The 13,558-nt window shown below is 44.0% G+C and overlaps 1 protein-coding gene across 1 annotated transcript in view; it reads right to left on the bottom strand.

Annotated features, from left to right (window-relative positions):
- acsf3 (acyl-CoA synthetase family member 3) overlaps positions 1-13,558 on the bottom strand; it is a 51,616-nt gene that overhangs the window by 7,139 nt on the left and 30,919 nt on the right. Inside the window, exon 6 of the mRNA XM_072280050.1 lies at positions 11,846-11,972. Coding sequence (XP_072136151.1) covers positions 11,846-11,972 — 127 coding nt within the window. The remainder of the gene's footprint in view (positions 1-11,845; positions 11,973-13,558) is intronic.

Raw genomic sequence — 13,558 nt, 5'->3', positions numbered from 1 at the left:
ACACTGAACCTTTGATCAGTCCCTCAGAGACAGCCAGAGGGAGGCTGACTCATACTGTCCACTGAAACAGATGTCAGCAGAGAGCAGCTACAGGCACACAAATGATATTTCCCCAGGCACAGCTGGCTGCTAGCTTTTAACACACTCTGGGTGTGTTATTGTAAATGAACCCTGTTCAGCTGCAGACAAGTCTGAGTTATAACATCACAAACAAATACGGAAGAGAGTAAGAAAGTGACCTGGACCCGATCAGCAATATCTGAGCTGCTGTTAATTCCATGGGAGCTCAGTGATCCCATGTGCACCACATTGCTCGAGGTTATTACAGCAACTTGTTGAACAATCACAGGGACAAAACACATTGAGACAAATAAGAGTGAATACATTGTGAGGGGATCCAGGAGTACCCGTATTAACTGCTTGGAGAGAGACATTTATCATTGATGGTTTGTTTGGAAAGGAGAGAGAGACAGAGTTATTTACCACCGATACATTGCTTTTGAAAAGGGAGAGAGAGAGAGAGACAAAGATCAACGGTTGGACTGTCATTTTAAGGCATTGGAAGTAACTTTGGATTTTTACGGAGTTTGGAGTTGGAGACAGCACCGAGCAGCTTGAAAGTTGCTATGGTGACCGACAGCAGGTTGTTGATGTTACTTTCAAGGACTTGTTGCCTGCTTGTGTACTCCTTTACAGACAAAGGAGGGAGGGACTCTTTGAGTGACAGGTGATGCTCAGCCTGGTGAAATCAATGGGAGGTCAGATGATACAGACCTCCGACACATGATCTGGACACTGAATGAGCACTGTTGTGCCCACAGAGAAAGTGGGTTTTTGGAGGATTGATCAGGCGGATCGATCCAAATTGGAATTCCACCGTTGAAGAAGGGGTTGACTGGTGGGGAGTTGTCTATGTGTCCACCCTCGCCGGGGTGATAGCTCCACCACAGGAAAATCGGTCCCCCTGGTTAAAGTCACAGTCGGGGACTTGTAAAGGATTTCGGAGGACGACGAGAAGATTGACAGCATCAGCTCACCTGAAGACTCAAATCTCTCTCTCTTTCTCTCTCTCTCCCCATCACTACTCAACTAAATACCACGAACTGAACTGAACTGAACTTTACTCAACATCGTAAGACTGTATCTTTTTACTCCTAAAGAAGCCTGGTTTCATACATATATATATATTCCACACTCCCTTTTATATATAGTCGTTGCTAACCTGTGTGATTTATTTACTTTGATATTACTGTATTGCATAGTTACTAATAAATATTAGTTTATAGCAATACGAGACTCCAAAGTGGTTCCTATTTCTGCTGGTTCTTTATCCCCGTCACGGGGTACATGACAACATCCCCAAGGCCTGACAACGTGCTCCCTCCGACCCTGTGGGGAATAAATCCCCAGGGCCTGATGTTATCCCAGTTTTTAAGAAAGGAGGGAGAGAAAAAACAGGCAATTATAGACCAGTTAGTCTGACATCAGTGGTGGGAAAGATGCTGGAGTCAATTATAAAAGATGAAATAGTGGTATATTTGGATAGCAGTAGCAGGATAGGTCCGAGTCAGTGGAATTTTTTGAGGATGTAACTGTGAAAATGGATATGGGAAAGCCAGTGGATGTAGTGTACCTGGACTTTCAGAAAGCCTTTGATAAGGTCCCACATAGGAGGTTAGTGTGCAAAATTAGAGCAAATGGTATTGGGGTAGGGTACTAACCTGGATAGAAAATTGGTTGGCAGACGGGAAACAAAGAGTAGGGATTAATGGGTCCTTTTCAGAATGGCAGGCAGTGACTATTGGGGTACCGCAAGGCTCGGTGCTGGGACCGCAGCTATTTACAGTATACATTAATGATTTAGATGAAGCTAGGGCTTTACTCTTTGGAGAGGAGGATGATGAGAGGAGACATGATAGAGGTGTACAAGATATTAAGAGGAATAGATAAAGTGGATAGCCAGTGCCTCTTCCCCAGGGCACCACTGCTCAATACAAGAGGACATGGCTTTAAGGTAAGGGGTGGGAAGTACAAGGGGGATATTAGAGGAAGGTTTTTTACTCAGAGAGTGGTTGGTGCGTGGAATGCACTGCCTGAGTCAGTGGTGGAGGCAGATACACTAGTGAAGTTTAAGAGACTACTAGACAGGTATATGGAGGAATTTAAGGTGGGGGCTTATATGGGAGGCAGGGTTTGAGGGTCGGCACAACATTGTGGGCCAAAGGGCCTGTACTGTGCTGTACTATTCTATGTTCTATGAAGGGATTAAAAGTAACATTAGCCAATTTGCAGATGACACAAAGCTGAGTGGCAGTGTGAAGTGTGAGGAGGATGTTATGAGAATGCAGGGTGACTTGGACAGGTTGGGTGAGTGGACAGATGCATGGCAAATGCAGTTTAATGTGGATAAATGTGAGGTTATCCACTTTGGTGGCAAGAACAGGAAGGCAGATTACTATCTGAATGGTGTCAAGTTAGGAAAAGGGGAAGTACAATGAGATCTAGGTGTTCTTGTTCATCAGTCACTGAAAGTAGGCATGCAGGTACAGCAGGCAGTGAAGAAAGCTAATGGCATGTTGGCCTTCATAGCAAGGGGAGTTGAGTATAGGAGCAAAGAAGTCCTTCTGCAGTTGTACAGGGCCTGGTGAGACAGGCCTCCCAACAGTAACTGGGATGTGGACCACAGATTACAACAGGAAATAGAAAAGGCGTGTCAAAAGGGCAGTGTTATGATAGTCATGAGTGATATTAACATGCACGTCCATTGGGAAAATCAGGTTGGTAATCCATCTCAAGAGAGTGAGTTTGTTGAATGCCTGCGAGATGGCTTTTTAGAGCATTGAGCCTGCTTAGGGATCAGCTGTACTGGATTGGGTCTTATGTAACGAACCAAAGACGATTATGGAGCTAAAGGAAGAAGACCCCTTAGGAGCTGATGATCACAATATGACTGAGTTAACGAAATTTGATGGGCGAAAGTAAAGTCTGACTTAGCAGTATTTCAGTGGAGTAAAGGAAATCACAGCGGTATGAGAGAGGAGTTGGCCAAAGTAAATTGGAAGGAGATGCTGGCAGGGATGACAGCAAAGCAGCAATGGCGTGAGTTTCTGGGCAAAATGAGAAAGGTGCAGGACAGATGTATTCCAAAAACAAAGAGATACTAAATGGTAAAAAAGGACAACTGTGGTTGGCAAGGGAAGTCAAAGCCAATGTGAAAACAAAAGAGAGGCTGATCATCCAACTCAGAATCCTGTACCTACCTTCTCTCCATACCCCCTGATCCCTTTAGCCACAAGGGCCAAATCTAACTCCCTCTTTAATATAGCCAATGAACTGGCCTCAACTGTTTCCTGTGGCAGAGAATTCCACAGATTCACCACTCCTCGTGTGAAGAAGTTTTTCCTAATCTCGGTCCTAAAAGGCTTCCCCTTTATCCTCAAACTGTGACCCCTCGTTCTGGACTTCCCCAACATCAGGAACAATCTTCCTGCATCTAGCCTGTCTAATCCCTTTAGAATTTTATACGTTTCAATGAGATCCCCCCTCAATCTTCTAAATTCCAGTGAGTATAAGCCTAGTCGATCCAGTCTTTCTTCACATGAAAGTCCTGCCATCCCAGGAATCAATCAATCTGGTGAACCTTCTTTGTATTCCTTCTATGGCAAGAATGTCTTTCCTCAGATTAGGGGACCAAAACGGCACACAATACTCCAGGTGTGGTCTCACCAAGGCCTTGTACAACTGCAGTAGTACCTCCTTGCTCCTGTACTCGAATCCTCTTGCTATGAATGCCAGCACACCATTCGCCTTTTTCACCGCCTGCTGTACCTGCATGCCCACTTTCAATGACTGGTGTACAAAGACACCCAGGTCTCATTGCACCTCCCCTTTTCTTAATCGGTCACCATTCAGATAATAATCTGTTTTCCTGTTCTTGCCACCAAAGTGGATAACCTCACATTTATCCGCATTAAATTGCATCTGCCATGAATTTGCCCACTCACCTAACCTATTCAAGTCACCCTGCATCCTCTTAGCATCCTCCTCACAGCTAACACTGCCGCCCAGCTTCCTGTCATCCGCAAGCTTGGAGATGCTGCATTTAATTCTGTCGTCTAAGTCATTAATATACTATCCTTAATTTCCCTTGTCAGCCACGGGTGCACTACCTTCCCTGGTTTATTCTTTTGCCAAACTGGGATGAACCATTGTTGTAGTTCATCCATGCGATCTTTAAATGCTTGCCATTGCATATCCACTGTCAACCCTTTAAGTGTCATTTGCCAGTCTATCTTAGCTAATTCACGTCTCATACCTTCAAAGTTACCCTTCTTTAAGTTCAGAACCTTTGTTTCTGAATTAACTATGTTACTCTCCAGCTTAATGAAGAATTCCACCATATTATGGTCACCCTTACCCAAGGGGCCTCGCACAACAAGATTGCTAACTAACCCTTCCTCATTGCTCAATACCCAGTCTAGAATAGCCTGCTCTCTAGTTGGTTCCTCGACACGTTGGTTCAAAAAACCATCCCGCATACATTCCAAGAAATCCTCTTCCTCAGCACCCTTACCAATTTGGTTCACCCAATCTATATGTAGATTGAAGTCACCCATTATAACTGCTGTTTCTTTATTGCACACATTTCTAATTTCCTGTTTAATGCCATCCACAACCTCACTACTATTGTTAGGTGGCCTGTACACAACTCCCACCAGTGTTTTCTGCCCCTTAGTGTTATGCAGCTCTACCCATATCAATTCCACATCCTCTCAGCTAATGTCCATCCTTTCTATTGTGTTAATCTCCTCTCTAACCAGCAATGCTACCCCACCTCCTTTTCTTTCATGTCTATCCCTCCTGAATATTGAATATCCCTGAATGTTGAGCTCCCATCCTTGGTCACCCTGGAGCCATGTCTCTGTGATCCCAACTATATCATATTCATTAATAACTATCTACACATTCAATTCATCCACCTTGTTACGAATGCTCCTTGCATGGACACACAAAGCCTTCAGGCTTGCTTTTACAACACTCTTAGCCTTTATACAATTATGTTGAAAAGTGGCCCTTTTTGATTTTTGCCCTGGATTTGCCTGCCTGCCACTTTTACTTTTCACCTTACTACTTTTTGCTTCTATCCTCATTTTACACCCCTCTGTCTCTCTGCACTTGTTCCCATCCCCCTGCCACATTAGTTTAAATCCTCCTGAACAACAGTCGCAAATGCTCCCCCAGGGACATTGGTTCCAGTCCAGCCCAGGTTGGACTGTGTGATTTGGATTGATCGTGTGGATAGTCAGAGGCTTTTTCCCAGGGTTGGAATGACTAGCACAAGAGGGCACAGTTTTAAGGTGCTTGGTAGTAGGTACAGAGGAGATGTCAGCGGTAAGAGACTCCTGGACAGGTACATGGAGCTCAGAAAAATAGAGGGCTATGGGTAAGCTTAGGTAATTTCTAAGGTAAGAACCTGTTCGACACAGCTTTGTGAGCCGAAGGGCCTGTACTGTGTTGTAGGTTTTCTGTGTTTCTAAATTGCACAAGGAGGTATAGAGGCCAAGTCTTGAACCTTATTGATTAGTTTTGAGGGGATGATGGTATTGAATGGCGAGCTGTGGTGGATAAAGAGCATCCTGATGTATGCATCTTTGCTATCCACGTGTTCCATAGTTGAGTGAAGAGGCAATGAAATGGCATCTGTTGTGAGCCTGTTGCTCTGGTGGGAAAATTTGATGTGGATCCAAGTTACCTCTCAGGCAGGAGTTGATATATTTCATCACCAACCTCTCAAAACACTTCATTACTATCAATGCATTGTAGAGAGAGACTTAGGAGTCCTTGTGCAAGACTCCCAGAAGGCTTATTTACAGCTTGAATCTGTGGTAAAGAAGGCAAATTCAATGTTGGTATTTATTTCAAGGGGAATGGAATATAAAAACAAGGAGATAAAGCTGAGGCTTTATAAGACACTAATCAGGCCACACTTGGAGTATTGTCAGCAGTTTTGGACTCCATATCTCAGAAAGGATGTGTTGGCATTGGAGAGAGTCCAGAGGAGGTTCACAAGGATGACTCTGAAAATGAAGGGGTGTCTGGCAGCTTTGGAGCTGAATTCACTGGAATTTAGAAGAATGTGGGGGGATCTCATTGAAACCTACTGAATGGTGAAAGAATGTGATGCTCTCACAGGGTGGATGTGGAGAGGATGTTTCCTATGGTGAGGGTATCCAGAACTAGAGGGCACCGCCTCAGGATTGAGGGGCGACCCTTTAGAACAGAAGCTGCAGTGGTGGCCAAGTCCGTGGGTATACTTAAGGTGGAGGTTGATAGTTCCTTATCGATCAGGGCATCAAAGGATATGGGGAGAAGGCAGGTGTATGAGGTTGAATGGGATCCAGGATTAACCATGATGGAATGGCGGACCAGACTCAATAGGCTGAATAGCCTAATTCTGCTCCTATGATTTATGGTCTTACGCAGGCATCGGCTGCCTGCCTATTTTTATCACTGTTGAGATCACGCTGCTGCCGGAAGGGGAAAAGGCTGCCGCTGTGTCCGGAGAACATCACCCAGGTTTTCTGTATTTTGGATATGAACCTGGACTAAAGCCTTCAGCTCAGTCTTATATTTTTTATATTCCTTTGTTTTTGCCCCATCTTTCTTGTGTTTTTGTGTATGGGAGAGGGGGTTTTGTGCCTGTTCAGTTTTCATGTGGGGAGGAAGGATTTGTGGGTTGGTGACCATGCTGCCGTTCTTTTCTTTCTTGGTTTCATGACTAACTGGAGAAGGATAATTTTAGAGTTGTATACTTTGATAATAAATGAACCTTTGATTCTAAGTGCTATTGAACAATAGTCACTGAGGCAGGTTACCATATTCTTAGGCACCACAATAATTGAAGCCTGCTTGAAACAGGTGGGACCTCAGACTGATGAAGCAAGAGGTTCAAGATCTTACTGAACACTGCAACCAGGTGATCAGCACGGGTCCTTAGTTCTTGGCCAGCTACCCTGTCTGTGCCTGATGCTTTCTGTGGGTTCACCCTCCCGAAGGATGCTCTCATGTTGGCCTCAGGGACTGAAATTACAGCATCAGCAGTGGCTGTGGGAGTTTGTGATGGTTCCTCCATGTTTTGATGGACAAAGTTAGCATAGAAGACATTGAGCTCATCAGGAAGCAAAGCCCTGTTGTCACGTATATCACTTAATTTCACTATACAAGAAGTGATAGCATTCAACTCCTGCCACAGGCGTACCCTTCATTGATTCAAGTTTAGTCCGGAATTGCCACTTTGCCTGTGTAATGGCTTTCCGGAGATCGTGCCTGGACCTCTTGTAGCTTTCTTGGTCACCAGACTTGAATGCCTCTGATCTGGCTCTCAGCATGTTGCAGATCTCATGGTTCATCCAGGGATTCTGGCTGGGGAATACTTCTGAATGATTTAGTGAGGGCACATGTGTCTACAACTTTTTACAAAGTCTGTGACAACTGTGGTATATTCATTCAAATCTACAGACGGCTCTGTCTACCAACTTGAAGCCATCCTGTAGCCACTCCTCTGCCTTCTGCAACCACCTCTTTGTTGTCCTAATCTCTGGAGCTTTGCTTTTTGCTTGTCTGCAGGTAGAAGAAGGACAGCCAAAGTGCTGTCTGGGCCTGGAACAGTCAGCATTCCTCATCTTGGAATAGCTGTGGTCTAGTATGTGGGGACATCTGATGCTACAGGTTATATGTTGATGGTAATTGAGCAGGGATTTCTTCAGATAAGCCTGGATTGAAGTCCCTAACTATGATTTGAAATGCTTTGTGATGTACTGTTTCTTCTTTGGAGACAGCGTCATGCAGAACCACAAACGCCTGATTACAGTCGCCCAATGGTGAAAAGTAAACTGCGGTCAAGATCACGTTGGCGAACCCTCTTGGTAAATAGAATAGATGACATTTGATCGATTGTTGTTGAAAGTTGGGGAAACACAAGTATGACAAAACAGCCACAAGACCATAAGACTATAGGAGCAGAACTAGGCCATTCTGCCGGTCGAAGGTGCTCTGCCATTCTGTCATGACTGATCCCAGATCCCACTCGATTACCAAACACCTGCCTTCTCACCATACCCTTTAATGCCCTAACCAATCAGGAAATGATCAACTTCCACTTTGAATATACCAATGGACCTGGCCTCCATCACAGTCTGTGGCAGAACATTCCACAGGTTCACTATTCTCTGGCTAAAAAAAATTCCTCTTTACCTCTGTTCTAAAAGGTTGTCCCTCAATCTTGAGTCTGTGCCCTCTAGTTCTGGGCACCCCCACCATAGGAAACATCCTCTCCACATCCACCCTATCTAAATCTGTCAACATTCGGTAGGTTTCAATGAGATCCCCCTGCATTTTTTCTAAATTCCAGTGAGTACAGGCCCAAGGCTGCCAAACGGTTCTCATATATTAACCCCTTCATTCCTGGAATCATCCTCGTGAGCATCTTCTGGACTCTCCAATGACAACACATCCTTTCTGAGATATAGGGACCTAAACTGATGACAATGATCAAAGTGCAGCCCGGCTTGTGTCTTAGAAAAGCTCCTCATGTCTTTGCTTACAAACATCCACAAACTTTGCCACAAAGCCATCAATTCCATTATCTAAATTATTAACAAACATGTGAAAAGTAGCAGTCCCAATACTGACTCATGAGGACCATTAGTCACTGGCAGCAAACCAGAAGAAGTCCCCTTTATTCCTACTCACTGCCTCCTGCCTGTCAGCCATTCCGCTATCCATGCCAGTATCCTTCTTGTAACGCCATAGGATTTTACCTTGTTAAGCAGCCTCATGCGTGGCACCTTATCAAATGCCTTTTGAAAATCCAAGTAAATTACATACATTGCCTCCCCTTTGTCCATCCTGCTTATTACTTCCTCAAAGAACTCTAACAGTTTTGTCAGGTGCGATTTCCCTTCATAGAAGCCATGCTGACTTTGACTTATTTTATCATTAGTCTCCAGGTACCCTGAAACCTCACTGTTAATAATAATCGACTCCAACACTTCCTCAACCACTGAGGTTAGGCTAACTGGCCTATAATTTTCTCTCTTATGCCTTCTTACCTTCTTAAAGAGTGGAGTAACTTTTCCAGTCCTCTGGGACCATGCCAGAGTCAAGGGATTCTTGAAGACCATAACCAATTCATCCATTATCTCTTCAGCAACCTCTCTCAGGACTCTGGGATGTAGTCCATCTGGTCCAGGTGACATCCACCTTTCAGTTTGCCTGGCACTTTATCCTTTGTAATAGCAATGGTACTCTGTCCTACTCCATGACATTCACTGACCTTTGGCACACTGCTAGTGTTTTCCACAGTGAAGATTGATGCCAAGTACTCATTAAATTCATCCACCATTCCTTTGTCCCCCATTACTACCTCACCAGCATCATTTTCCAGTGGTCCAATCTCAACTCTTATTTCACTTTTACTCTTTATATATCTGAAAAACTTTTGGTATTCTGCTTTATATTATTGGCTAGTTTGCCCACATATCTCATCTTTTCCCTTCTTACAGCTTTTCTAGTTGCCTTTTGTTGAATTTTAAAAGCTTCCCAATCATCCAACTTTCCACTCACTTTTGCTACCTTTTATGCAGTCCTTAACTTCCCTTGTCAGTCACAGTTGCCTACCCTTGCCATTTGAGAACAACTTCTCCTGTGGGGCATATCTATCCTGAGCCTTGTAAACTGTTCCCAGAAACTTCAGCCACCTCTGCTCTGCTGTCATCCCTGCCAATATCCTCCTCCAATCCACCTGGACAGCTTCTCTCTCATGTCTCTGTAATTCTCTTTATTCCATTGTGATACTGTTACAAGTGACTTATGCTTCTCCCTCTCAAATTGCAATACAAATTCAATCATATTATGATCACTGCCTCCTCAGGGTTCTTTTATGTTAAGCTCCCTAATAAGATCTGTGTTATTACGCAACACCCAATCTAAGATAGGGTCTCAGCCCAAAACGCAAACAGTACTCTTTTCCATAGATGCTGCTCGGCCTGCTGAGTTCCTCCAGAATTGTGTGCGTTGCTAGCCTTTCCCCTCATAGGCTCAAGCACAATCTGCTCTAAAAAGCCATCTCGTAGATATTCACCAAATTCCCTCTATTGCAATTTTACATTGGAGCACCAGAAAGACTTTATCATGAAACACACATTTCCACCTTTTGCCTTTTCTGAATCAGCAGTTCTATCCACCCTGTGTATCGAGAAGCCTTCAGGTCTGATTGCCGGATCTGGCATACTCTAAGTAAACCACGTCTCAGTAAAACTCAGAACATCACAATTTCTCATTTCCCTTCGATATAGCAATCTTGCCATGACTGCACATTTTTTCTCCAGTGACTGCACATTTGCTAATTAGATGCTGGGTAGAGGGGATCTCATCCATCCGCATTTCAGCCTGGCTTGGAGCCCCCACCTTTTCAGAATCAGAATCAGATTTAATATCACCTGCATACATCTTGAAATTTGTTAACTTAGCAGCAGCAGTACAATGTAATACATGATAAATATAGAAAAAATGAATTACAGTAAGTATATATGATTATTAAATAGTTAAATTAAAAATAATACCGCAAAAGCAGAAATAATAATAAAAAAGTGATATGGTGTTCATGAGTTCAATGCCCATTTAGAAATTGAATGACAGAGGGGAGGAAGCTGTTTCTGAATCGCTGAGTGTGCATCTTAAGGCTTCTGTATTTCCTTCCTGACGGTAACAATAAGAGGGCATGTCCTGGGTGATGGGGCTCCTTAATAATGGATGGTGCCTTTCTGAGGCACCACTTCTTGAAGATGTCTTGGATACTTATGGAGGCTAGCACCATGACTAATTTTACAACTTTCTGAATCTTCTTTCGATCCTGCCTCACTTTGGCCACAGTAATGAACCTTTGCCCGCTTAAAGGTGCCGTACCTGCCTGGTTGAGAGTTAAGTCGGACAAGTTCTTAAGACGATCGTGAAATCTGTAGATCATTAAGTTGATATAAAAGTATGGGAAATTACATGTAGTGAGAGTAATTGCAGTGTATTGCAGTGAGAGTAATTCAAAAGAGGTACAGCATATTTAAAAGCACTGCATGTATTCCACAGAAGGTTGCCATGGTTCACTGGCGTCGTCTTGGTGGTGGTTGTTTTTCTGTGCTAACTCCTGTAAGTGTCTGCAAGTATCTGTTTCCACAGAACTGGAATCTAAATTTGAGGCTTTAGACAGACACATAAGTATGAAGAGAATGGGGGATACAGGTGATACACAGGAGGACATTTAGTTTAAATTGGCATCGAGACTGGCACAACATCATGAGCCAAATAGCCTGTTCAACGCTGTACTGCTCTATGGTCCACGTTCTGATTTAGGGAGCAGGTACAGGAGCCTGAAGACACACACTGAGTGGTTCAGCAACAGCAACTTCCCCTCCACCATCAGATTTCTGAATGGACAATGAACCCATGAGCACTACCTCACTGTTCGTTTCGCTCGCTTCTTACACTACATATTTAATTTATTCTTTACATACATATTGCATGTAAAAGAATGTACTCCTGCTGCAAAACAACATTCATGGCACAATGCAGTGATATTAAACCTGATTCTGATTCAAATTCCTCCAACCCAGTAATGTTGTGATGAGCCTGCTCAGCATTCTCGACAGCACAACCACATCCTTCCTGGCGACCAGAACTACACACATACTCTGAGTGCAAACTATCCAGTGTTCTGTTAGTTACACGTTCTGAATCCTCAGGGGATTATTCAATGGAAGGACTGAGTTGTAAAGATAAGTCTCTACAAAACCTGTCTTGAACCAGCCGTCTGATGTAAATGATTCTGCGGTTTCTTTTGTCTTGTTCCAATATTCTCGGAATAGTGATGTTCCTTTAACCAGCAGCTCTCCATCCCCACCTTCAAATCCAGGTTCCACCTGTGAAAACAAAACTGTGTCAACTCAAAACTGCCAGAGTTGAATGCTGAGTTTGGAAGTGCAAGAAGGTGAAGGTATACAGTTCAATCAATCTTGTCTACACCACGTGACTTAAACCCACTCCACAACAGAATCCCAGACTGTGCGAGAGAGGTCCTTGATCACCAGGGTGATGGACTGATTCCCAGGATGATGGTTTTATCATATGGCAAGAGATTAAACAGACTAGGTCTGTACTATCTGTGGTTAAACAGAATGAGAGATGATCACACTGAAAGGCACAAAATTCCCAACAGAATGAGACATGATCACATTGAAATGCACAAAATTCCCAATAAAATGAGACATGAACACATTGAAATAAGACCATAAGATAGAGGAGCAGAAGTAGGCCATTTGGCCCATCAAGTCTGCTCCACCATTCAAACATGGGCTGATCCAATTCTTCCAGTCATCCCACTCCTCTGTCTTCTCCCCATAGCCTTTGATATCCTGGCTAATCAAGAACCTATCTATCTCTGCCTTAAATACACCCAAAAACTTGGCCTCCACAGCCGCTCGTGGTAACAAATTCTACAGATTTATCACCCTCTGACTAAAGTAATTTCCCTGCATCTCTGTTACATGCTTGAGCATGTAGATATTAAGAAAGAGGATGTGCTGGAGATTTTGGAAAGCATCAAGTTGGTTAAGTCGCTGGGACCAGATGAGATGTACCTCAGGCTACTGTGGGAGGCGAGGGAGGAGATTGCTGAGCCTCTGGCGATGATCGTTGCATCATCAATGTGGACGGGAGAGGTTCCGGAGTATTGGAGGGTTGCGGATGTTGTTCCTTTATTCAAGAAAGGGAGTAGAGAGAGCCCAGGAAATTAAAGACCAGTGAGTCTTACCTCAGTGACTGGTAATTTGATGGAGAAGATCCTCAGAGGCAGGATTTATGAACATTTGGAGAGGTATTGTATGATTCGGAATAGTCAGCATGGCTTTGTCAAGGGCAGGTCGTGCCTTACGAGCCTGATTGAACTTTCTGTGGATGTGACCAAACACGTTGATGAAGGAAGAGCAGTAGATGTAGTGTAGACAACAGGAATTCCGCAGATGCTGGAAATTCAAGCAACACACATCAAAGTTGCTGGTGAACGCAGCAGGCCAGGCAGCATCTCTAGGAAGAGGTACAGTCGACGTTTCAGGCCGAGACCCTTCGTCAGGACTAATTGAAAGAAGAGCTAGTAAGAGATTTGAAAGGGAGAGGGGGAGATCCGAAATGATCGGAAATCCATGCTGGCATTTTGGATTTCCCCCTCTCCCTCCCACTTTCAAATCTCTTACTAGCTCTTCTTTCAGTTAGTCCTGACGAAGGGTCTCGGCCCGAAATGTCGACTGTACCTCTTCCTAGAGATGCTGCCTGGCCTGCTGTGTCCACCAGCAACTTTGATGTGTGTAGATGTAGTGTATATGGATTTCAGCAAGGCATTTGAAAAGGTACCCCATGCAAGGCTTATTGAGGAGTAAGGAGGCATGGGATCCAAGGGAACATTGCTCTGTGGATCCAGAACTGGCTTGCCCACAGAAGGCAAAGAGTGGTT

Source organism: Mobula birostris, chromosome 15, assembly GCF_030028105.1.
Source record: "Mobula birostris isolate sMobBir1 chromosome 15, sMobBir1.hap1, whole genome shotgun sequence".
Classification (NCBI taxonomy): domain Eukaryota; kingdom Metazoa; phylum Chordata; class Chondrichthyes; order Myliobatiformes; family Myliobatidae; genus Mobula; species Mobula birostris.
This window is presented reverse-complemented; position numbering and strand designations above follow the sequence as displayed.